At 45.3% G+C, this 26,904-nt stretch overlaps 1 protein-coding gene across 3 annotated transcripts in view; it reads left to right on the top strand.

Moving 5' to 3' along the window:
- The window catches only part of LOC139453955 (pyruvate dehydrogenase phosphatase regulatory subunit, mitochondrial-like), a 64,794-nt gene that overhangs the window by 34,503 nt on the left and 3,387 nt on the right, over positions 1 to 26,904 (top strand). For all 3 annotated transcript variants that reach the window (XM_071235402.1, XM_071235403.1, XM_071235404.1), the window contains exons 3-15: positions 3,835 to 3,965; positions 5,065 to 5,146; positions 6,291 to 6,372; positions 7,129 to 7,210; positions 10,243 to 10,364; positions 10,696 to 10,810; positions 11,478 to 11,630; positions 12,346 to 12,470; positions 13,348 to 13,540; positions 17,015 to 17,173; positions 17,648 to 17,793; positions 18,286 to 18,434; positions 25,843 to 26,050. In XM_071235402.1, coding sequence (XP_071091503.1) covers positions 3,835 to 3,965; positions 5,065 to 5,146; positions 6,291 to 6,372; positions 7,129 to 7,210; positions 10,243 to 10,364; positions 10,696 to 10,810; positions 11,478 to 11,630; positions 12,346 to 12,470; positions 13,348 to 13,540; positions 17,015 to 17,173; positions 17,648 to 17,793; positions 18,286 to 18,434; positions 25,843 to 26,050 — 1,747 coding nt within the window. The remainder of the gene's footprint in view (positions 1 to 3,834; positions 3,966 to 5,064; positions 5,147 to 6,290; positions 6,373 to 7,128; positions 7,211 to 10,242; positions 10,365 to 10,695; positions 10,811 to 11,477; positions 11,631 to 12,345; positions 12,471 to 13,347; positions 13,541 to 17,014; positions 17,174 to 17,647; positions 17,794 to 18,285; positions 18,435 to 25,842; positions 26,051 to 26,904) is intronic.

Below are 26,904 nucleotides of genomic sequence, written 5' to 3' on the forward strand. Positions count from 1 at the left end.
CTATCCATTTAGTTGCCTCCATTTGGTTGCTGACGATAAATTCTAACAAGGGGAGACAACTCAGTAGTGGTAAACTACCAGTAGGAGGAGTGGGCAGCAGGAATGACGACTGCCGCTATTCATTTATTGAAGGAGGTCATGCTTTTTGTAATCAACATGAAGTAGTGCAGAGTTGTGTCCCTTTATTTACCAGGATCTCATGGACATGCAGGGTTCAAGTTTCTTATACTGTCAGCATCACTGACTTTTTGTGCTGGTGATTAGGTGCTTCACTCTGGGAGATTGGGTTCGAATCCCGGATGTTTCCGATCTGTCTTCTCTAGGTATACTTGTGACACAGATTCAAACACCGAGCCCACAATGTTGATGCATGGTCAGAGAGTGATTAAAGTATTCACCCGTTATGCTGAATGCCCCGGTTCGATTCTCAAAATGGGTACAAAAGTTCATTTCTGGTTTCCCACTGTGCTAAAAACGCTGCGTAGAACCCATCTCACTCATTGTCGCCTGGTCCAAGACACAGGATTAGAAGCAGACAAACATGGAGGTGTCCACCTTGCTGGGATGGTTTGCCCAAGCATGATTACAGTGTCACACACAACTTGATGGATTGCGATGCACTGCCAGGTCATCCCTCACGAAGGCGTGGCATGCTCGTGTTGCAGTCATATTTATTATCTTTATATATTCATCCATCACATGTCTTGTTGCCTGAATATGGTTTACAATAGATAGTATAGCTGTTTTCTCCTTGGCTGAAAGTAGTGTACCGACTCTGTCAGTATTGTACAGGTCTGCTGTATAAGCTCGAATTCCAACCTGTGGGCTCTGAGTTCATTCTGCATGCATGCACACTGAAGGATGTGTCATGTCATATATTTAGGTTATTACATGCTTGATGTTTGTTTGTTTCTTGTTTAAAGCCCCACTCAGCAATATTCCAGCTATATGTCTGCGAACAAATAATCGTGTCTGGCCGAGACAATCCAGTGGATGATATCATGAGTATTGATCTACGCAATTGGGATACGATGACACACATCAACCAATTCAGTGAACCTGACCACCAAGCTGGCACAAAAAAACATCTGTAAAAGTATAATGTGTTGACTATATGTAACATCAATAATTACAGGGACTTCCTATTTATTGATTTTTGGCAACATATTCATGGTTTAGATCAATAAACTTGTACACAAAATGTAGACTTGAAGTTTATGACAGGACCATCTGTGATCATGCTGAACAGCCAGAGTAGACACATGACGAAGCTGCACGTACAGCTGACAGACCAATCAACAGAATGAGGCACATTTGGCTGTCTTTATTTATTAATAGAAGCCTGGTCAATTGTTCAGTGCAAAAAATAGAAGCCAGGCCTCTAATAGACGATAAATTGATACAATTAATTATCTCTTTTTGGGACCTAATTTACATAATGAGGACTCCCTTTCTCTTCCGGTAACTCCACGATATGTATAAATAGAAGCGGGGCCTCCAATCGACGCCGGGTCAAAGGCTTGTCCGAAATAAATAGAAGCCCTGGCGCCTGATAGAGGAAATACGGTAGACAATTAATACACCTCACAGCGTTAAAAACTGGCACTGGTCCTATAGTCCTGGCCAAACTGCCCAATAAATAAGGTATCATAGTGACTAGTAGAAATTTGCCACTTTTATCTGTTTGCTATAAGTGGACAAAAAATGTTAGATTCTACTGCTGCCTCATTGTAGTTAGCCTCTTGTAGAATTAACGCCGCAAAATTGAATGTGGAACAGAATGCACAGTATGGGGTATCAAATGTTAGATTTAGCACAGTAACCTATTGAAAATGCAGCAGGTTTATCTCCTAATTAAATATCAAGGGAAAACTATCTATATCCAGTGTGAAGAACATGGGATAAAATACTGAATGTCTCTAAACCATTTGTGGATCTGTTTTGTGGAGAGTATATGTAGGAGGAGATCCCTGTTCTGGCCATCGGATGGCTCCAGAGACCAACTGAGGATGTATATAGAGTGTGTGTAGGAGGAGATCCCAGTCTGGCCATCAGTGGGCTCCAGAGACCATCTGTGGATGTATATAGAGTATGTGTAGGAAAAGATCCCTGTTCTGGCCATCAGTGGGCTCCAGAGACCAACTGAGGATGTATATAGAGTGTGTGTAGGAGGAGATCCCAGTTCTGGCCATCAGTGGGCTCCAGAGACCATCTGTGGATGTATATAGAGTATGTGTAGGAGGAGATCCGTGTTCTGGCCATCAGTGGGCTCCAGAGACCATCTGTGGATGTATATAGAGTGTGTGTAGGAGGAGATCCCAGTTCTGGCCATCAGTGGGCTCCAGAGACCATCTGTGGATGTTTATAGAGTATGTGTTGGAGAAGATCCCTGTTCTGGCCATCAGTGGGCTCCAGAGACCATCTGTGGATGTTTATAGAGTATGTGTAGGAGAAGATCCCTGTTCTGGCCATCAGTGGGCTCCAGAGACCATCTGTGGATGTTTATAGAGTATTTTAAGACTACTACATCAATGTCAGCAGCCATTTGTCAAAAGGAGGTTGCATATCCTGGCAGTCAACAAAAGGTTTGACCTCCAGATGTCCACTGGATGTTATCTCAGAAATTACTGTATTCTCCGTAATAAGTGCCCTGGGTGATCAGAAAATTGACGAAAGGTGGCACTTATTAAACTATAAACAAAAAAGGTTCCAAGGTTGAGCGGTAGTGACAAACTTAGTTCAAACGTCTATGAAATTTATACTTGTCCTATAATAGTTACAAGGAGATTATGTACCTTTTCTCTGCTTCTGTTTTCTGGACAAACATCTGTGAAATACACTAGAGATGTGGACCGAAGCATACATTGTCGTCCTTAAAAGGGATGCTTGTAAAGATTACTTACAGATTGATCTAGAAGGTGGTCAAGGAGGGGTTGCGAATTAAGCTAACATTTAATATGGTGAATACAGTTTGTATTGTCCACGTGCCCTTGATGTCTTCTCCTACGGTATGTGAATTGATGGGTGCCCTAGATCTTTAACTTTAAACATAATGCTCTTCCCGGATCCCTGGACACTTATATAACAAGCAGATGGAACTATTTTCTGTAACAGGAAGTTAAATAGACTCATTGTTTTGTTGATTCATTGCCATGAGGTACATGAGGCTGTTGTGTTCGCGGTGTTTACAATGACTGGGTTTCTTCTCGAGGCCTCGCAAGTGATAGGAACGTTGTAAGAAGGGTTGCTTTATATAGCTGTCTTCACGTCTGGGATAACAGTGTGTGTGTGTGTGTGTGTGTCTGTGTCTGTGTCTGTGTCTGCGTGTCTGTGTCTGTGTCTGTGTCTGCATGTCTGTGTGTGTGTGTCTGTGTCTCTGTTTGGAAACCAGACAAACCAGTGATTGATAATATGAGCAACGGTCTTTGCCATAGGGGTACAATGAAACACTATCAACAAGGTCACCGAGTCTGACTATCCAATTAGTTGCCTCCATTTGGTTGCTGACGATAAATTCTAACAAGGGGAGACAACTCAGTAGTGGTAAACTACCAGTAGGAGGAGTGGGCAGCAGGAATGACGACTGCCGCTATTCATTTAATGAAGGAGGTCATGCTTTTTGTAATCAACATGATCAAGAAGAATAAAGAACCCTTTTATAAGTTATAATGTTGGCACCCTGTTCCTTGATTCAATGAATGATTTCGTAAGACTTGATGGAAAACATTTCAATATGACTTTGTATAGAAATCTTATGAATTTGACACTTCACTTTCCCATTTATTGATGATGATGGTAAATATTCGAATACAATACCCATTATTGTGTGCACAGATTGACATGTGGAACAACGTGGCACTCGGTGGGTCTGATTGGCTGTGTTCGGTCCAGCGTGACGGACACCAAGCTGGTCAACTACAGCCGGAGTCTGTACAGGAAGTTGGAGGCCGAGGGTCATGGCATGGGTAAGTGGAGTGATGTTAAGTGGAGATTATTGTCACGTCCAAGATTACTGCACTCATATATAGTGGTGGGATGATACACCGATGCATTGGTGGATCGCGATATTTCACTTCCCAGTACAAGTTTTGTGTGTTTGTTTTTTGTTTAAACGCTGGACTCAGGAATATTCCAGCTATATGATGGCAGTCCTAAATAATCAAGTCTGGACCAGACAATCCAGTCATTGACATCATGAGCATCGATCCACACAATTGGGATACGATGACATGCATCAACCAAGTCAGCGAGTCTGACCATCCGATCCCGTTAGTCGCCTCTTACGACAAGCATAGTCGCCTCTTACGGCAAGCATAGGTTGCTGGAGACCTTTTCTACCCCGGATCAATACTGCTCTATCGATCACAGTTGCACACGAAGTAAAAAGTATCGATTCTTACCTTAAATGTATTCATTAATGAATGTTACACCAAACACTAATTAGTTGTGAAAATTATTAGTGAAAAAGTAAATATTTTCATAATGACACTGCCAACAGTTAATCATTAGTGTGCCGGGTATTTGGCCATCCTGTCTAATATGGGTTATGCACTACAGATACGAGCACATACAAATAACGTGATAAGTATCGGATCGTGAGCAAGGTATCGTGATACGTATTGGATCGCACTGTTGGTGTATCATCCCAGCCCTACTTATATAGCTACATGTGCGTGTGTGTGTGCGTGTGTGTGTGTGTGTGTGTGTGTCAGCTTGTACTAGTCCGGACTAATGCCGATTTTATGGTGCTAGCCGACTGAGATACCATCCCGCATTTTAACATGAATACCCCACTCAGACACTGTATTCCTGACTCCGAGACGACCAGTCCTTGTTTTAGCCCCTTAATGCTGAACACCAGGCAGCGTAACAACAAGTTTCACCTTTTAACATCATTTGGAATGACGTGTCTTGCGATAGAACCCCCACTAGACCATGGAGGCCAGACAGCATCAAACACTGGAAGATACTAAATAGAAGAAAACAAATATTAGTTATTTGGCTGGGGTTTGGTGCCTCATTGTACATACTGTTACCATGGTAACCTGCTTGTGTTTCCTGCAGGATGGAAACAGTGTGGCAGCATCTCCCTGGCTCGGACCAAAGACCGAATGACAGACCTGCGGCGGAAACAAGCCACCAGCAGGTGAGATGGACTGCTGGCAACATGACCATGTCGGAAGGCTGATCACCAAACATCATGTTTCGAGGACATTTCCAAACTGATTCATCAGTGACAACATTTATGTCCATTGCAATTCCCTATTTTGACTTGTACCATATGTTCCTGTGTTATTTCAGGTGAACAGTTGACTTGCCTTTGCATGTGTTTGTGATGGGTGCCACTGATGGGGCGATGCACTCACCTTTGTGTGAACACCTGGTGTCATCACTATTTGATAGTGATTCATAAACACATGCTTATAATACTGTCAGAATCGTACAATGGACTCTGTTTTTTCTATGAATATGGAAAGGGTTTTGTTCCTTTTACTTCCCATCCTTCTTTAATACTTTCTTATTAAAATCACATATTTTTATCCGCCCGGCATATAATGCGGGGGGATATAGCGATCAGCCAGTCTGTCTCTCCGTCCGTTCTTCCGTCCTTCCATCCGTCTCTCCGTCCGTAATCATTTCCTTTTCCGGGGCAGAATTCCAAAACCATTCAGTGTATTTGATAAAAACTTGGCAAAGCTATCAGGCACATACTGAAGTGGTGCCTTTTGATATATTTATTTTTACAAATTTTTATTTTTTACAATTTTTATGGAAAGAAGTTGGACCTAGACTCCATTGGGGAACGGGTTGTTTCGGGGCCAGAATTTGAAAACCATTCAGTGGGTAAACAAAGTATGCTTCTTAAAGAACATTCAACTGTTGACTCATTACATACAGAATTGCACATTTACTAGTGGTTACTTTACAGACAGCTGCCGGGGGGATATGTCATCTTTCTGATGACTCTTGTTTTTCAATACGATACTTGTCTGTATTGATTCAACACCATGTCTCCTACTCCCATGGACCACGCTCTGTGTTGGTTTTCTTTTATAAATAGCAGCAAGGTGGTGAAGAAATTAAACCAATCTGTTTAAAAAAGTTAATGTCTGAAAAGCTCCAAAATCCAAAACCCCCCACCCCCTAACACATCCTTCATTTAGATTGGGGAGTTCAATCAGGGCCATCTGAAACCACCTTCTGATGATGGGTTGTCAGATGTTCACGCAGAGAGATATTGTATCGGAGTATAATAAAATAGCCATGACACTCATTTTCTCCCTGAACAGATACGGTGGAGTGGAATCCCACATTGTGAGCCCATCAGAGATCAGCGACCTCAACCCCCTTGTCCGCCATGATGACTTAGTGGTGAGATCTTCCTTGTAATTTCAACTCCTTTAAGGGAGTTCAACTCATTGTTTGTTTGTTTGTTTAACACCGGAATCAACAATATTCCAGCTGTATGATGGCGGTCTGTAAATAATCGAGTCTTGAACAGACAATTCAGTGATTGACATCATGAACATCAATCTACGCTATTGGGATATGATGACATGCATCAACCAAGTCAGCTGGCCTCACCACCTGATCACCTTAGTCGCCTCTTATGGCAAGCATGGGTTGCTGAAGACCTATTCTAACCTGGACCTCTCAGGTCTCAAACTCATTGTACACCAGGATGTGCTGACCAAGTCAGCTAAGACGCCACCTGCTGGCCAAGATCGGTGCCTATAATGATCCCATTCACACCAAATGTCTGCATCACCTTACAGTCCATATGGCGGCAATGCCTTCCCGATGAAGCCTACAAGATGCTGTTACCACACTAATTCTGGATGTTTAATGACAGGTTTATGATAAATGGATATCCAGAAATTATCTCCAGCACTAGAAACTAACATTTTTCGTCCACGAGTTCTTATAGTTATAGCAAATTTCTACTAGTCCTTATGATAGCTTAACTATGCAGTTTGGCAAGCACTATTGGACAAGTGCCAATTTATAACAATCATACCCAGTATAACTAACTGAAGGTTTTCAGGTAACCAGTAGAACATCACTTAGTGTACATGTATAGAATGTTAGCCATGCAAGGGGAAGTAACTAGTGGCTGGTTCTGTGTAGGGAGGCTTGTACATCCCAGAAGATGGCGTCACCACAGCCCCAGATGTTGCCATGGTGATGAGTGGACTGGCAAAACAGAAAGGTTGGTGACAGTTTAAACTGAGACACAATGTTTACAGAGTTAGAAATTAATGTTTATTTTCACCATGTTTGCTAGTCTACAATAATGATCTGCTACACAGTTGCCATCTACCTCATGGTAAAAGTGGTAGTCGTCATGGAAATGTCACTAGTCCTCAAAAATTGCTAGTCTAAGACTATCAGACTTATGGTAACTTTGAACCCTGTAATATTTGTCCTGCTCCATCTCTACTGGTCATGCAGGTTCAAGTTCACTGATCAACATGTGAACCCAAGCCTCATTCACCATTATTGCTCCTGACATGACCTAACTAGAACAATACCTAGAGCAGTATGACCCAGCTAGAACAATACCTAGAGCAGTATGACCCAGCTAGAACAATACCTAGAGCAGTATGACCCAGCTAGAACAATACCTAGAGCAGTATGACCCAGCTAGAACAATACCTAGAGCAGTATGACCCAGCCAGAACAATACCTAGAGCAGTATGACCCAGCTAGAACAATACCTAGAGCAGTATGACCCAGCTAGAACAATACCTAGAGCAGTATGTCCCAGCTAGAACAATACCTAGAGCAGTATGACCCAGCTAGAACAATACCTAGAGCAGTATGACCCAGCTAGAACAATACCTAGTGCAGTATGTCCCAGCTAGAACAATACCTAGAGCAGTATGACCCAGCTAGAACAATACCTAGAGCAGTATGACCCAGCTAGAACAATACCTAGAGCAGTATGACCCAGCTAGAACAATACCTGGAACAATATGACCCAGCTAGAACAATACCTAGAGCAGTATGACCCAGCTAGAACAATACCTAGAGCAGTATGACCCAGCTAGAACAATACCTAGAGCAGTATGACCCAGCTAGAACAATACCTAGAGCAGTATGACCCAGCTAGAACAATACCTAGAGCAGTATGACCCAGCTAGAACAATACCTAGAGCAGTATGACCCAGCTAGAACAATACCTAGAGCAGTATGACCCAGCTAGAACAATACCTAGAGCAGTATGACCCAGCTAGAACAATACCTAGAGCAGTATGACCCAGCTAGAACAATACCTAGAGCAGTATGACCCAGCTAGAACAATACCTAGAGCAGTATGACCCAGCTAGAACAATACCTAGAGCAGTATGACCCAGCTAGAACAATACCTGGAACAATATGACCCAGCTAGAACAATACCTAGAGCAGTATGACCCAGCTAGAACAATACCTAGAGCAGTATGACCCAGCTAGAACAATACCTAGAGCAGTATGACCCAGCTAGAACAATACCTAGAGCAGTATGACCCAGCTAGAACAATACCTAGAGCAGTATGACCCAGCTAGAACAATACCTAGAGCAGTATGACCCAGCTAGAACAATACCTAGAACAGTATGACCCAGCTAGAACAATACCTAGAGCAGTATGACCCAGCTAGAACAATACCTAGAGCAGTATGACCCAGCTAGAACAATACCTTGAACAGTATGACCAAGCTAGAACAATACCTAGAGCAGTATGACCCAGCTAGAACAATACCTAGAGCAGTATGACCCAGCTAGAACAATACCTAGAGCAGTATGACCCAGCCAGAACAATACCTAGAGCAGTATGACCCAGCTAGAACAATACCTAGAGCAGTATGACCCAGCTAGAACAATACCTAGAGCAGTATGACCCAGCTAGAACAATACCTAGAGCAGTATGACCCAGCTAGAACAATACCTAGAGCAGTATGACCCAGCTAGAACAATACCTAGAGCAGTATGACCCAGCTAGAACAATACCTAGAGCAGTATGACCAAGCTAGAACAATACCTGGAACAGTATGACCCAGCTAGAACAATACCTGGAACAGTATGACCCAGCTAGAACAATACCTAGAGCAGTATGACCAAGCCAGAACAATACCTAGAGCAGTATGACCAAGCTAGAACAATACCTAGAGCAGTATGACCCAGCTAGAACAATACCTAGAGCAGTATGACCCAGCTAGAACAATACCTAGAGCAGTATGACCCAGCCAGAACAATACCTAGAGCAGTATGACCAAGCTAGAACAATACCTAGAGCAGTATGACCCAGCTAGAACAATACCTAGAGCAGTATGACCCAGCTAGAACAATACCTAGAGCAGTATGACCAAGCTAGAACAATACCTGGAACAGTATGACCCAGCTAGAACAATACCTGGAACAGTATGACCCAGCTAGAACAATACCTAGAGCAGTATGACCAAGCCAGAACAATACCTAGAGCAGTATGACCAAGCTAGAACAATACCTAGAGCAGTATGACCCAGCTAGAACAATACCTAGAGCAGTATGACCCAGCTAGAACAATACCTAGAGCAGTATGACCCAGCCAGAACAATACCTAGAGCAGTATGACCAAGCTAGAACAATACCTAGAGCAGTATGACCCAGCTAGAACAATACCTAGAGCAGTATGACCCAGCTAGAACAATACCTAGAGCAGTATGACCCAGCTAGAACAATACCTAGAGCAGTATGACCCAGCTAGAACAATACCTAGAGCAGTATGACCAAGCTAGAACAATACCTAGAGCAGTATGACCCAGCTAGAACAATACCTGGAACAGTATGAACGAGCCAGAATAATACCTAGAGCAGTATGATAATGTGTAGCCTGTTTAGAAGCTTGGAAATATAAAGGAATTGTATCCAAATAGTTTTTTTCTATTGTTTATAGCACAATTAGCAATATTCCAGCTGTATCATGGCAACCAATATTTAAAAAAAATATTCTTTTTTGATAATTTGTTTATTAACAGATATATGTTTGAGTCAGGGAAATAAATCAGTGGATGATATTATCTTTATTGTGTGCAACATATGTTGCCGTCTGGACAATCGTCACGATCATGTGGTTGCTTCTGACAGATCAACTGTTCTTTCTGGGAATCCCCTCCAGGGTCGTTGCCTGCATGAAGTGGACACTGTGATTGATCAGGTATATTTCTGTACAATGTAGGGTCCTGTAGGAAGGTGAGCTTCAGTACCCTGGTGTTGTGTTCCAGGTGTGAGGGTGCTGGAGGGTGTGCAACTCGACAGAATTCTCACCAAGAATGACCAAGTCTATGCTGTGGAAACGTCCCTTGGCACAATCAACTGTGAATACTTTGTGAACTGTGGAGGACAGGTAGGTGGTGTGGTAAGTGAGTGTGTTTGGTTTTACGCCGCGTATAGCAATATTCCAGCAATATCACGGTGGGGGACACCAGAATTGGGCTTCAAACATATGTCAGAAATCGAACCAAGGTCTTCGGCGTGACGAGCGAACACTTCAACGAGCAGGCTACCCGACAGCCCCCTTAAGGTGCAGATGCAGAGACTGACATGCAATACACACTTATTGTAAATGTAGCTGCTAGCATCACCAGGTGGTGTGAACGTCCAGTGAGGATGATGTTGCAGCTGAATGCTCAGCAGGTTATGAGTAGGAACTAAATGATGACTGGTGTCTGCTGCAGTGGGCTCGCGAGGTTGGCAAGAAGTCGTCCCCGGAGGTAAAGGTCCCCCTGCACTCCTGTGAACACTACTACATCGTCACCAAGCCTATTGAAGGCGTACCCAACGACATGCCAGGTACGTATATCTTGATAGTAAGGTCACTACATCGTCACCAAGCCTATTGAAGGCGTACCCAACGACATGCCAAGTACGTATATCTCTGTAGTAAGCTCGCTACATTGTCACCAAGTCTATTGAAGGCGTACCCAATGACATGCCAGGTACGTATATGTCGATAGTAAAGTCACGATACCTTATACAATACCATACATGAAAACTTGATTGTTGCTCTGTAAACACTACTATTGGCTTATAAACAGAAGCCCAACCAAAATATATCTAGTAGTTTTGAATTGCTGAATTAAAAACGTTTCCTGAAACACGAATGTGACCAACCATGAGATAAGGGACCTTATGGGTGAAACATCAATTTTGACTTTTCATTATATTATAAAACTACAGCATTACACAAGCTTCAATTCCTATTTATGACAGAGATACATGACATCACACATATCAATCTTCACTTATGTAAGTTGACGTCCAACGTCTGTATGACGTCGTAGCACAGTTCCTAGCATCCATAAACTGCCTTTTCTCCTTGTGGGTCACAATTTGTTTTGTTTTTTCCTTGTAATTGACCGTGATGTTTTGAAACTAGGGCTGTACTCCTTCATGAGATACCAGTTGCGACTACCCCTGCTGGTATGTCTGTGTCTGCATCCAGTCTTCCCTGTTTCAGTTATTCGGGACTATGACGGCTACACCTACTTCCGGGAGTGGAATGGGGGGATTCTGGCCGGGGGGTTCGAGCCGGTGGCCAAGCCTGTGTTCACTCACGGTATCCCAGACAAGTTTGAGTTCCAGCTGCTGCCGGAGGATTGGGACCACTTCCGTGAGTAGCTCCCGTCCACAGGAATAATGATTTATTTACAATCCAACACCCCACTCTATCATGTCTATATGTCACTATACTGGGGCTGAAATACCATCTCTCCAAATTGATGCATCACTCAGATTCAGATTTATTCTAAGTCCGATGATGGCAGTCTAAAACGGACTAATGACATATGTGCACGTGACTCCATTATAATGATAATAATGTAGTCTTCACGAAACATCCAATCCCTCTTATGGGGTTTTCAATTCATACCAACACATCTACTTCATGATAAATACGACAACAATACATAGGGGCGGTCTCAAAAACAGAACCGGGACGTGAAATGATATTAGACAGGTGATCAGGCCTGCAGTATACAAGCTTTATGAGCAGAAGGGACCCCAGACTTTTTGTACATTTTGGGAGGAAATTAAAGACACAATTAATGTTTCCCGGACTGCATTAAATATTGCTCTAAACGAGATGGGATATCTGTTTCAGAGCTATTTCTGCTCCTTCATCAGATGATGCTTAGTATGTGTTGTGTAGATGTCATGATTTATATATATGTATGGTACTCTATGCAATTACAAAGCATTCACCTGATAAGGAGCAGGAAGTAGCCCTGAACCGTGGTACAAAGAATAAAAGAAGTTGGTTTCCATAAACAAGTGTCATGTATTCTGTGTTCCTGTATGTAACATCCGTGTTCCTGTGTTGCGTGTAGAGGTCCTGCTGGATGAGATCCTGCACCGGATTCCCTGCATGGAGACGGCGGAGGTGAGGCAGATGATCAACGGCCCCGAGAGTTTCACACCCGACTCCAACTGGATCCTGGGAGAGTCAGCTGAGGTAACGGACACACTGACTGTAACATGGTGTGCACCTCGCGTGTTGACTTGCGTATTGAAGTTGACTGGCTTGCTGATTGACGTGTTGACTGGTGTGTTTACTGGCGTGTTGACCGACGTGTTGACCCACGTGTTGACTGACGTGTTGACCGACGTGTTGACTGGCATGTTGATGTTGATCGATTTGTTGGCTGGGATGTTGACCGACGTGTTGACTGGTGTGTTGATGTTGACCCGACGTGTTGACCGATGTGTTGACTGATGTGTTGATGTTGATCGACGTGTTGACTGGGGTGTTGACTGGGGTGTTGACTAGCGTGTTGATGTTGACCGACGTGTTGACTGATGTGTTGATGTTGATCGATTTGTTGGCTGGGATGTTGACCGACGTGTTGACCGATGTGTTGACTGATGTGTTGATGTTGATCGACGTGTTGACTGGGGTGTTGACTGGGGTGTTGACTAGCGTGTTGATGTTGACCGACGTGTTGACTGATGTGTTGATGTTGATCGATTTGTTGGCTGGGATGTTGACCGACGTGTTGACCGATGTGTTGACTGATGTGTTGATGTTGATCGACGTGTTGACTGGGGTGTTGACTGGGGTGTTGACTGGGGTGTTGACTAGCGTGTTGATGTTGACCGACGTGTTGACTGATGTGTTGATGTTGATCGACGTGTTGACTGGGGTGTTGACCGACGTGTTAACTGGCGTGTTGATGTTGACCCGACGTGTTGACTGGGATGTTGACTGACGTGTTGACTGGCGTGTTGATGTTGACCGACGTGTTGACTGGGATGTTGACCGACATGTTGACCGACGTGGTGACTGGGGTTTTGACCGACGTTTTGACTGGCGTGTTGACTGCATGTTTCAGGTTGCCAATTACTTCGTGGCAGCAGGGATGAACTCCCGGGGGATTGCTGGAGCTGGGGGTATTGGCAAGTACATGGCAGAGTGGATCCTGGACGGGGAGCCCAGCATTGACCTGTGGGCACACGATGTCCGACGCTTTGCTGGTCTCCATAACAACAAGCGGTTCCTGCGAGACCGAGTCAAGGAAGTTCTAGGTATAACATCCTTGTTCCATATTGTTGCAGTACACAGCCATAGTCTACTGTGAACAAAGGACTGCCATGACAATCGGGATTTAACCTAGAACCTTCATTCTTGTAAGAGTTCAGAAGGTTTTAGTGGTAAAATTACAAATAAGAATAAGTCAGTACCCATTTGACCATTGTTGTTGGCAATTTATTACCAACGCAAATCACGTTTTGAAATAATGTAATTTATGACTGAATTGTGCCTACCTGTACGGTAAAGTATTTCATGTCCATCCTTTTTGGAGGGACAATGTTTCAAGCATATCCTGACATATGCTGCCCTTGCTTGCCACTCCTTACAAACTGCTATACCAGTATTATGCTGAAGCAGAGAATTTGACTCTATGTATACCAAAAGGCTTTGTGAAATGATAACTTGAGGCTAATAGATCTGCTCTGTGCATTTTCAGGATGTGACGAACGTAAGGGAAAGCACTGTCTGCATTAAAGCTGCAAGATCAGATTTGCAAAGTTTTTGATATTTTATTTTCTGACTTCTAAATCCAAAATTCATTACCCTGTAGTGTATGAAGATAGCAGGCATATGAAGGGCTTTCAGGGAATATTTACTGCTAAAAATAGATTCATTGAATGCATTGTGACAAGAATCCATCTCTTCCTCTCTGTATTTACTAAAGCTTCACAGCCAACACAGCCCGAACAGCAGTACACTCTGTGTTGGGCATAGGTAGTGCTGTAGCAGACTGGGGAACTGTGTGTGATATAACTGGGGAACTGTGTGTGATATAACTGGGGAACTGTGTGTGATATAACTGGGAGATGTGTGTGATATAACTGGGGAAATGTTTGTGATATAACTATGGAACTGTGTGTGATATAACTGGGGAAATGTGTGTGATATAACTGGGGAACTGTGTGTGATATAACTGGGAGATGTGTGTGATATAACTGGGGAAATGTGTGTGATATAACTGGGAGATGTGTGTGATATAACTGGGGAACTGTGTGTGGGGAACTGTGTGTGATATAACTGGGGAAATATGTGTAATATTACTGGGGAAATGTGTGTGATAAAATCTGGGAAATGTGTGTGCACATATAACTTGGATGTCGTGATTGGGCGCACATGTCAGTGGCATTATGGGTCACTTAAGTACATCATTCATGGAACATAGCAAGAAATCTAAAGACAATTGATTGTAGACACAGTGGAAACAATACCAGCTGTATGTGGGAAGCAACTCTGATCTTGCACTGTAATGCTTACTGTTGAAATGACATTCATATTGTCACTTTATTGTATCACTGTTATTCTTTATATTGGCCAAGATGATATCACAACTTACTGAGCTAACAAAGGGTAAAACTAAACATGCCCCAATGAACCAAATCAGTAATACTATCTGACTGACATTATAACATCTAACTGCCTTACAATTACCTTACAAGGCCTAAGTCACAACACTCATGGCATAGTGTCCCTCCCACATCAAGCTGACACACCGGGATATAACAGGACTCCTGTTCATAGTGGCTTAATTCAACTCACTCACTCACTCATTGCATACCAAGATTTAGTTTAACAAAGGAGTTGTAGTGGTCAGGCTGTCATATTCATCTGTAGAAACAAGCCACTGACGGTGCTCCAATTACTTTGAGACAAATGACTCTTCTCACAGCAGGAACTTATGCCTCACACTTTTTAAGAGTTACCTCCCCTAGGTTTCCAAGTGATTGTAAGTTACGATCAACCAAGAAAAACATCTCCAGATTTCCTTGTTTTAGCCAGAATGCCACAGTTCTGAAATTCAAAAAATCTTCAGATGTTTGACAAGTCCATCACAAAATCCAAGATGAAATTATATATTTTACAACAACAAAAGAGCAGAAACATAAGTTCATGGCCCTGTGCCTTGGTGCTGAGATGATTCTTCCATACTTACACTGACGACAGCTGTGCTGCCAAGATCACACATGGAAGCAGACCAAGGGTGCCATTGTACAAAGCAACCTTAGGCTTAAAAACATAAAACAACTGGTTCTCAGGCAATGGCTTTTGAATTTATAGTGGTGGTGTTTTGTGTGTTTTATTTTGTTGTTGTTCAAACTGGTATGTAATCAAAAAAAAGGTGTACAATCAACCTGGGCCTCCCTACATAAATATATTCCTTGATGAGTAAAATAAAGTATGGGACTACCAGTGTGTGCGTAATACACACACACATACAATGAGCTTGGACTTTTATTCCCAACGTTGAGACATTATTGTGAGCACGTAACACTGGAAGTAGCATGTCAACAAGTCATTGTGTTCATTGCGTATCACGATTTATGTTTGTAATCCATTATTTTACTTTTATCCAAAATTTCAATCAATTTTGTTTAAAATAATTTGTTTTAATCATGTACGTACTGATCGGCAAATCACAATATTTGGCAGAATATTTCCTGATTTGTATTTTAAAAAAAATAGAAATTAAAACAAAACGTGCTGCCGACTTTATGATGATGCGGGCAGTGCCTGGAACAAGACTATTATTTGTATTTTCCTTAGCGCTATGACTGTCGTAAGTCTATGTTAAGTATGGAAGTTACGATCACTTAATGCTAAGATCTCTTTGTACAACGGCACCCTCAGCTTCTTCTGAATGCTACCACACAATTAAAGTCTATCCCTGGCCAGGGAGGTCGGCATGGACCCCTGTGCTTCGTAATGGCATCCACTTCCCAGACGTACAAGTCCCGGGATGAAGGTGAAGGGGTTTTGCATGCTTTGCTTAATGTGACAACCACGTATCAGGTGTCTGGCAATATCAGCACTTATATCATCAACTTCACAAGTCTCCGTCCCTATGTTGACTGGACTAGCCCGCAGGTGGAGAGTGCTTCCACTCACCACACCTACCCTGGCGCATGTTGTACATCACTGCAGGACCTTCCCATGTCCGCCGATGTGCGGACACCTTGTCATGGATCATATTTTAATATCATTTGTTGATTGAATTCCCAGTTTTTTTCAATGAGAAATTTCCTTAATTATCTGGAAAGTTGGCAGCGGATAATAAAGACAATGATCTGTTCTTGACAAAATTAACACAAACTGAATGAGAAAATATGCTGTGCTCTGCACATTTGAATTACCGTGGTAAACTATGATTGCCTTTTCAAGGATGATTACACGGGTTGGTTGAGGCCGGGGAGGGTGTGGCCTGTCTGCCATTAAGATGATGGCCGGGTTGGTTGAGGCCGGGGAGGGTGTGGCCTGTCTGCCATTAAGATGATGGCCGGGTTGGGTGTGGCTGGGGAGGGTGTGGCCTGTCTGCCATTAAGATGATGGCCGGGTTGGGTGTGGCCGGGTTGGGTGTGGCTGGGGAGGGTGTGGCCAGTCTGCCATTAAGATGATGGCCGGGTTGGGTGTGGCTGGGAAGGGTGTGGCCTGTCTGCTCATGCTGGTTATGTTGTTATTGTCTCTGTCTGCAGGTGCCCAGTACTCCCTCAACTACCCCCGACAGATCGAGTACATCACCGGGCGGCGGCTGCGGACCTCCCCTCTGCACACGCGGCTGGAGGTGGCCGGGGGGTACTTCGGGGAAACCATGGCCTACGAGAGAGCTGTGTGGTTCGCCAGGCTAGGACAAGGTAATTACACCCACAGCTGGACACAAGGGAGATAATATCGCTTACCCCCCTTTGGTGAAATTGGCCACAATAACAGAGCTGCCCCAGCACTTAGAAGTTTAAGATTAGTCATTGATTTACAAAACCAATCAATAATGAAGGAGAATAGAAACTATCATCCATGTTGTGTCTAAGCGTCTACTGATGCTTGATACCCATGAAGATTCTGGGGTAGAATAGGTCTTCAGCAACCCATGCTTGTCGTAAGAGGCGACTAACAGGATCGGGTGGTCAGGCTCGCTGACTTGGTTGATGCATGTCATTGATCCCAATTGCGTGGATCGATGCTCATGATATTAATCACTGGATTGTCTGGTCCAGACTCGATTATTTACAGACCGCCGCCATATAGCTGGAATATTGCTGAGTGCGGCGTTAAACAACAAATCAAACCAATCAAACCATCTGATGCTTGAATGTATATTTGTGTATCAGATGAGGACATTGACTCCGACACCATCAGCCACCGCGGAACATTCGGGAAGCCGACGTGGTTCGACTGCGTCCAGGACGAGTACTGGGCGTGCAAGGAGAGGGTCTGCCTCATTGACATGTCGTCATTCGCCAAGTTTGTCATCAAGGTAGCTCACAACATGCACATGTGTTTCTACCTTTGTACTCCTTGCATCTGTGTGTGGTCCAGTAGGGCTAGCTCAGGACATCCCATGTGAGGGGTTACATCTACTCATTAGGACAAAGGACACATGAAGATCTGGGGTAGAATAGGTCTTCAGCAACCCATGCTTGCCATAAAAGGCCACTATGCTTGTCGTAACAGGCGACTAATAGGCTGTTGTCAGGCTCACTGACTTGCTTGATGCATGTCATCGTGTCCTAATTGCGTGGATCAATGCTCATGATGTCAATCACTAGATTGTGTGGTCCAGACTAGATTATTTACAGACCGCTGTCATATAGATGGAATATTGCTGAGTGCGGCATTAAACAACAAACAAACAAACATTAAGACAAGCAAACATTAGATGTAGAATGAATCCAGGTCTAAGAGACTACCGGTAGTTTGGCATTCCACTGGGGTTATGCATCTATGTCTATCGTTGTTCTGTGTCCAGTCTGCAGGGAGAGAGGCAGTGGACTTCATGCAGTATCTCTGCTCCAACGACATTGACCAGAACATCGGCAACATCATCCACACTGGGATGCAGAACGAAAGGGGAGGCTTCGAGAATGACTGCAGTATTGTCAGGATGGAGGAAAACAGGTCAGAAGAAGATAATGTATTTATTAACAAGTAATATCTCAGATACAATGACACTCCTACCCAGAGTTCCATGCCACCAGCATAGTACCTCTGCCACAGGCCAGCGCCATGTGACGATTCGTCACATCTTACACAGTCCATTCAAGATATTGCATATGCTTTTCTTCTGTTTCATATTTGACAAGTCTACATATCTTGATAAATATATGTCATAGAACTTTCTTTGAGAAAATATCCTAAATCATAAAAAACTATTTCCATTTGCGTAGTTATCCTATGTTTACATTGGTCGTACGGCTCCACGTGCTGTCATCGAAGCCCAACGGAGAGTTAGCAATATGGTCACTTTGATGTGTGAAAATATATTGTCATGCATCTCACTGACGCAGTTGTAGTAGCATATCTAGATAATTATGCAAAACAATATGTGAACGATCCCAAATACTTGAAGTAGTTCATTCTATTATGATTTCTGAAAAAATGCTTTTTTTTTTACAAGCAAGAAAAAAGTCTGGTCACGTGATATGCAAATTAGCCTGTGGCAGTGGTGTTATGCTAAGTCACCACTGCCCCGTAGTGTGAGATAATGACGGTTTATTTTTACAGTTTCTCTCTTTCTCACCATATTGACTTTCAAGTTGTAACAAATATCAAATTACTGATTGTCTTTCTTAAAATCTACACTGAAAGATCAGTCATAAATTGTATAGAAACAAGATGCTCTGGTCTTGTGTTGTAATTTGTTGTCTCTTCCTACGCTTTTGTCAGTTTTGAAATACATCCTTCGCTGTTGTCATTCTCTTTCTGATTAAATCCTCCTTGGGGCACTTATTGCATTTTCCTTGCTCAAGAAAATCTACATGACAGAGTTGTAACCATTTTCCTTAATAAAAAATGTTACCACACAAAAAACTTCGTTTTTGTATGATATACGACCACCCTTACGAGGCCTCACCACCAACGGCGCCTCACACCAGTGGGAGCAACTCTAACCCAAATCATTTTCCTTATGTCATCTGTAAGAGACAGACGTGTTGATTTTTCACACAAGACAAAATAAGAGAAATCTATCGTTCGACAAGAACCATGGCTGACCAAACTGTATGTATGGTACATTTCTTTCATTGCAAAGGCGTAATACCTCGCATTGTGAAGTTATAGAGTTGTAATTGACGCCACATGCACGGTACCTTTGAATTCAAATGGCCGTAATGGCGTCCATATTGTAGTTCCACGGGCTGATACATGTAACACCAAGGCCATTAAGAAACGGCTTGGGGTTTTGTTATATCATACAGCATTGGTCTAAAATTTTTTTTTTTCCTTTACAAAACCCAAGGTGGTGTGTTAATTTATAAACTACACTTACCTCTTTACGGGTTTTACACCTTAGCGCGTAACACGCCCCTTTGGTGTTATAATTATGCTACGACATTGGCTATTAGTATCGCGTTACAAATCGCATTCTACATTACGCCTTTGCTTCTAGTTTCACAATTTATGCACGTATCTTTCCAATCTTTATATCGCACTGATACACGTTAATACCCTTCCCGCCCATCTCAGAAATTACGGTCTTGTTTACAAAGACCTTCAAACTGTGTACGGGTTGTTCTAAGACAGGCACGAACGCTGCCTGATATGTCTGGCGGAGGACATTGCCTTTACCCCCCAAAAGAGACAAGTTGACTTGTTCCACTTTAAAGAGGTCTATCAAAGGCGGGGGTAGATATCAGATCTACTAAGACATCCCCCCCTCCCCATCTAAAAAGGGTAAAAAAGCTGCCGAGATTGTCTCCCCCGCTCCCTCTCCGGGGGCCGGGGGAGAAGGCTCAAGGGTCCCCGTAGTAAGCACTGCACCCTCTCCTGCACTGTCTTTGGCAGACTGTTCTGCGTTATTTAAGTCGCCGATGGCGTCGATGATGGAGGAGGTGAAGTCTCGGCTCCGGCAGGAGCTACGGGCTGAGCCTTCCCCATTGTCGGCGCCGGACGCGGCTTCGAGATCTGTGTTATGCCCGGCATCGGCTGAGGCAGGCCACTTGATCTCGGGGACGATCCGAGACCGGGCTTCGGCTCCGGCTCGAGGTCGCTCCCCAGCGGAGGGGTGGCGGGCGCCGGCCCGTGCACTACCGACGCACAATTTTCCCTAGCGGAGCCAGACGCCTCTTCCGAGGCCGAGGCTTTCACTAGTGGATTCGTAGCCCGGAGCCAGGCGGGTTCCCTTTGTCTCGGGGACGATCCGAGACCGAGCTTCGGCTCCGGCTCGAGGTCGCTCCCAAGCGTAGTGGTGGCGGGCGCCGGCCCGTGCACCACCGACGCACAATTTTCCCTAGCGGAGCCAGACGCCTCTTCCGAGGCCGAGGCTTCCACTAGTGGATACCTAGCCCGGGGCCAGGTTGGTTCCCTTTGTCTCGGGGACGATCCGAGACCGAACTTCGGCTCTGGCTCGAGGTCGCTCCCCAGCGTAGTGGTGGCGTGCGCCGGCCCGTGCACTATTTTCCCTAGCGGAGCCAGACGCCTCTTCCGAGGCCGAGGCTTTCACTAGTGAATACCTAGCCCGGTGCCAGGTGGGTTCCATTGAACCTCCGGCACCTCGGCACCGGGACTCGGCATCGGGCCGGGTGCAGAGGCACGTGCGGGACAGGATTGTCCAGGTACTGCCTCAGGTGGCTGCGCCCATGCCAGAGTCGGAGACACCCAACTTGACTAAGGTCAAGCAGGGCCGGCGGTTGCCCCCCTTTTCCCGCGTGCGGTGCGGAGTTGAAGGCTGCTTACATATGCTTCGAGGAGCAATATCATAATGCATGCCAACAGCTCCGTGTGTCCGTACACTCCGCGTATCTGTCGGCTGTACAGAGGGAGTTAGCGGGAGAGGGGCCGGTCGACTCTTCGGAGTTGGCCGCGCAACTAACGGAAGTTCAGTTATCTTACGCGGGACGCTATTCGTAGCTGTGCCTCGCAGATGATGTGCGCTGTTATGGGCATGCGCAGGCGGTGGATGTCGGTATCTAAATACTTGACTTACACACGCCAAGACCTACTTGCTTAGCCGTATAAGAGGGTGCCACCCTCTTCCCTGGGGCTCAGCAGGTGGTCCGAGAGGCCGCTCAATTGTATACTTCCATCAAAGACTCATAAGGCCATGTTGGAGGTACCAAGCGTTAAAACCGCGTAAGCGGGCCTCTCCAATTGTTCCCTCCTACGCTAACGCACGGGTCAGACGTCCACACCTGCTTGGAAGCCGCCGCTTCCTTCAGGTATAAGGGCGCCGGGAGGAGCAAGAGAGGCACGGGCCGGGGCAAGGCAGCTGGTCGAGACCAACAGCTTATTCGCGGGGCTGGGAACGATGAGTTCCCATTAGCGCCCGAAGAGCCCCGGGTGAACCCACAGTCGCAAGTTATCGAACTGCCGACAGCCGGGGTCCACTGCCTCCAGCCGGATGTCCCCGTAGGCGGCCTACTGGCTCTATTCCTGAAGGAATCGGAGACAGTTACATCACAATCCCTGGACCCCGTCCATTTTAAGGGATGGCCATTTGCCTCGGTGGAAACATCATCCGCCCCTCCCCTTCTCCGGGATAAAGCACACTCCGGTGCCTGCTACCCGAGAGAAGGCGGAATTCCTCCGTGCCGAGGTCGACACACTTATGAAAGCTGCGATCGAACCGGGTCCCGAGAGACAGGAAAGCGAGGGCTTCTACTCGACTTGTTTCCTAGTCACCAAACAGTGATCTCACCTGTCGAGACAGGAGAATGGCTAACGTCAATAGACTTAAATACGCCTATCTCCACATACCAATACACCCCGAGTTCAAGAAATACCTGAGGTTTTCTTTCGACGGGAGGTGTTATCAGTTCAGGGTTCTACCATTCGGGATCTTCACGGCCCCGACGGTGTTCACCAAGCTGATGTTGATTCCCGCCCTAGTGGCCAGGTCAAAAGGTCGGTTCTGCCATCCGTACCTCGACGACTGGTTACTAAGAGCTCTATCGCAATCCCTGAGTCAGATAGCTACACAACAAGTGATAGATATTCTGATCACTCTAGGGTGGATGGTCAATCTCAAAAAGTCAGATCTGAGCCCCACTCAGAATCTAGTCTTCCTAGTGGCTAATTTCAACACGGTGAGAGGACGTGTATCTCTGTCACAAGATATCAAGTCCCTTAAGCGCAAGTCACACTGCTCGTACATAGCTCCAGTTACTGGACAACATGGCGGCGACAGTGGATTTGGTCTGGCGGGGCGCTTGTGAATGAGTCCCATTCAACAAGCACTCTGTCGACTTTGGGCGAACTCGGAAGATCTCGAGACTGTGCTCGAGACTCCGTAGTGGCTCATTACACACCTCCAGTGGTGGACCGAGGTCGGGAATCTGTCCCGGGGGCTCCCCCTCGACACTCCCGTTCCGTCTCTCACAGTTCAAACAGACGCGTCACTCTCCGGCTGGGGAGGCGTTCTGAATGATCACACTGCCTCGGGACTATGGTCCCAGCAGGAGATCAAACTGCATATCAATGTGCTAGAACTGAGAGCGGTCAGGTTGGTGTTCCAACGCTTCCCGGGTCTGCTTCGTGGCCAAGTGGTTCGTCTAGAGATGGACAACCAAACGGCGATGACTTACATCCGGAAGCAGGGGGGAACGGCGTCTCCGTCGCTTCGACGAAAGACGTGGCAGTTCCTACAATAGTGCGACTCTCACGATATCAGGATGCTACCTGTTTATCTCCCGGGGGTGGACCACGTCCGTACGGACGCTCTGTCTCGCCGGATCCTCGCTCCGGGGATATTCGGGATTTTCTCCCCGTTATACAGGCCGTTACAGGTGGATCTGTTTGCGTCTGTGATGTATCACCAGACACCAACGTTCTGCTCCCGAGTCCACGACCCGAGGTCGGTGGCACCGGACGCCTTCCAGCTAGATTGGACGGACAGAATTATGTGGGCATTCCCCCCAGTACCTCTGATTTCCAAGGTCCTGTCTCAGCTAAGCACTCAGCCTGCGCGACTAATTGTGCTCCTGGCACCTCTTTAGTCGGCGCAGAGTGGGTTTCAAGTAATACTCAGGTTTCTGGCTCAGCCTCCTGTTATATTACCTTTATGACCGGACCTCCTATCCTAGAACGGGGACCTCCACCCGAATCACAGGATTCAATGGGTGGCTTGGCCACTGTCAGGAATCGCCTCCAGAAGAGCGGTATTCCTGCACGAGTTGCAGACACAATACTGGCTTCGCGGAGAGATTCGACAAATGTTCAGTACGATAGATAGGCCTGCTATGCGCCCTGGTGTGTCGATAGAGGGATTGCAGATCTTTTTTTCTGCAAATCTCGTATCCGTGCTTGAGTTTCTCCAGTCGCGACTAGATGACGGCCTGGCCGCATCAACAGTCCGGGGGTACTCTACAGCTATCGCAGCTTTTCACGTCACTGTCGACGGGGCACTTCTGGGTGCACACCCATTAGTGCAGCGCTTTTTAGCAGGTGTGGACAGGATCCGACCGCCAGTCCGGCGGATCAGTCCCCCTTGGGACTTGTCAATCATTCTCGATTGGCTGTCCGGTCCTTCCTTTCGGGATCTGTCGTTTCTCTCTCTTCAGCTGTTGAGCTGGGAGACGGCGTTCCTTGTGGTGGTAACGTCCGGCAGACGGGTAGGCGACATTCGTGTTATGTCAGCCGATCCCGAAATAACTGTCTTCCATGCGGTCGATAAATATCACCTGCTCTTTCACAGCCTTCCTCGCCGGGGACCACTGCAAGACATGCTCATGTCTTGGATGTCCGCACGACTCTTAAGGCCTATATCAGCAGAAATATTGGTGTCCGTAAGGATAACCAACTATTTTGCTGTTACGGCGGTAGGAAGGTTGGCTCACCTGCGAGTAAACAATCTATCTCGAGGTGGATAGTTTCAACCATTTGTACAGCGTATACGCTTACAGGCAGGGACCCCCCTACCAGGTTGAAGGCTCATTAGGTTAGAGCAGTGGCTGCGTCAAAAGCGTACGCCGCGCCTCTGCACATTGAGCAGATCTGCTCCGCGGCTATTTGGAGCCAGCCGAGCACGATTCATCAAACCTTACCAACTCGACAAACACTCAAGCGAGCGTACTCGGTCAGTCAGTTCTCCGAACGGGGCAAAGTTCTAATCTCTAGCCGATTGAGCATTCGAGATTTTAGACAGTCCTCCGGTTATACTGCTCAGTAATGGTCCGGATTTTATCTTCTGCGGTCGATAAATATCAGTCCTTACTACTCGATAGTACTCGTATTTTGCGCACGCGCTCCTTCGATCCACGGGTACCCTCTGGCCTAGCTCAGCGCTGGTTATGGTCTCTCGTGATCTACGCCCCTATATCACTTGTTCAAAAAAAGTGTGGGGGTGGGAGGTGTTTCAAGTTCTCAACTTATGACAAGCCGCAAAAACAGGCTTTATCATAATATATGGTCGACCACGTCCTGTCTCTAGCCCCCGCCTTTCGACGGTGGTGCCTCACGATAAGGTTGGTTCCATTTATTGAACTCAATATTTTATTCTGTTGAATAATCAAATACGATGTATTTATTTACCCCTGTTGCTGACGGATGCCACTTCCTAGATTATCTTTGGCAGTCTGTCCTGATGCAATAAGTGCCCCAAGGAGGATTTAATCAGAAAGAGAATTTTACAAACCTGTAGAGGTTATGAATTCTCTGATGAAATCCTCCTTGGGGCACGGCCACCCACCTCCCCACATTCCGTCAGCATTTGACATATGGAAAGTGATTTGGGTTAGAGTTGCTCCCCCTGGCGTGAGGCGTTGTTGGTGGTGAGGCCCCGTAAGGGTGGTCGTATATCATACAAAAACGAAGTTTTTTGTGTGGTAACATTTTTTATTAAGGAAAATGGTTACAACTATGTCATGTAGATTTTCTTGAGCAAGGAAAATGCTATAAGTGCCCCAAGGAGGATTTCATCAGAGAATTCATAACCTCTACAGGTTTGTAAAAGTTTTGAATATACCTCCATTGCTGTTGTCAGTTTTGAATATACCTCCATTGCTGTTGTCAGTTTTGAATATACCTCCATTACTGTTGTCAGTTTTGAATATACCTCCATTGCTGTTGTCAGTTTTGAATATACCTCCATTGCTGTTGTCAGTTTTGAATATACCTCCTTCGCTGTTGTCAGTTTTGAATATACCTCCATTGCTGTTGTCAGTTTTGAATATACCTCCATTGCTGTTGTCAGTTTTGAATATACCTCCATTACTGTTGTCAGTTTTGAATATACCTCCATTGCTGTTGTCAGTTTTGAATATACCTCCATTGCTGTTGTCAGTTTTGAATATACCTCCTTCGCTGTTGTCAGTTTTGAATATACCTCCATTGCTGTTGTCAGTTTTGAATATACCTCCTTCGCTGTTGTCAGTTTCTTCATGATCTGCCCAACCACCCAGCAGACCCGAGCGTTGGCATGGTTACGCCACCACCTGCCACCAGATGGCTCTGTGCAGGTGGAGGACGTGACGTCCATGTACTCCGGGATCAACATGATTGGTCCACATGCCCAGCATCTCCTGGCCGACGTGTCCGACACGCCCACTGACAAGAACGAGTTCAAGGCAATGACTAGTAAAGTAGGTACCTCGGAATACTCATAATTAGTTAAAAATAACACAAAAGTGTTGGGAATTTATAATGGTTGGTTGGTGGGTTGTTGTTTGACGCCACACTCAATATTCCAGCTATATGACGATGTTCTGTAAATAATCGAGTCTGGATCTGACAATCCAGTGATTGATATCCTGAGCATCAATGTTCACAATTGGGATATGATGACGTGCATCAACCAAGTCGGCGAGTTCTATTCTGGGTCTTCACAGTGTTGTGAGTTTGTGAAATCACTCCTGTCTTTAATGTAACGTCGTGCATTGTTTGCTTCTCGATATGGAGACATAACTTGGAAACCCCAGGCATTGTAACACCTGTTTAGTGCAATGTTTGTATGATGTATGACCTAGCTGACATGATCGGTATGATGTCATTCGTAACAGCTAAATTGTAGTGGGCTTTTCCTGTTAGATTTCCGTCAATATGACGTCAGCGAATGTAATGAGATAATAGGGCCAAATTATGCCCCACAGGGATGCCAGATCAGGGCTTGTCGCTATAGAAACAGTGAAGATGGGTAATGAGTAGTTTTATCCCCAGCAACTCGTTTTTCGGGGGTATTAAATGGAAGGCTTCCATCTGTGCGTCTGTGCAAGATGTTCCAGAAGCAGATCTTGGAAACAATCTTCTTCACCAGACTTGGCACATAGATAGGTCTAGTGGTGAACTTGTGCCTTTGATGATTTGGGATTTTCAACACAAATATCTTTTTCACGTTCCCATGGCAACAATTTAGACTTAGACTAAAAACAGCAGTAGGGCTCGTTTCAGGAGCAGATGTTGAAAATCGTATAATATTCCTTCACCAAACTTTGTGCAT

The sequence above is a fragment of the Haliotis cracherodii genome, unplaced genomic scaffold (assembly GCF_022045235.1).
Source record: "Haliotis cracherodii isolate W230 unplaced genomic scaffold, xgHalCrac1.p SCAF_10, whole genome shotgun sequence".
Lineage (NCBI taxonomy): Eukaryota > Metazoa > Mollusca > Gastropoda > Lepetellida > Haliotidae > Haliotis > Haliotis cracherodii.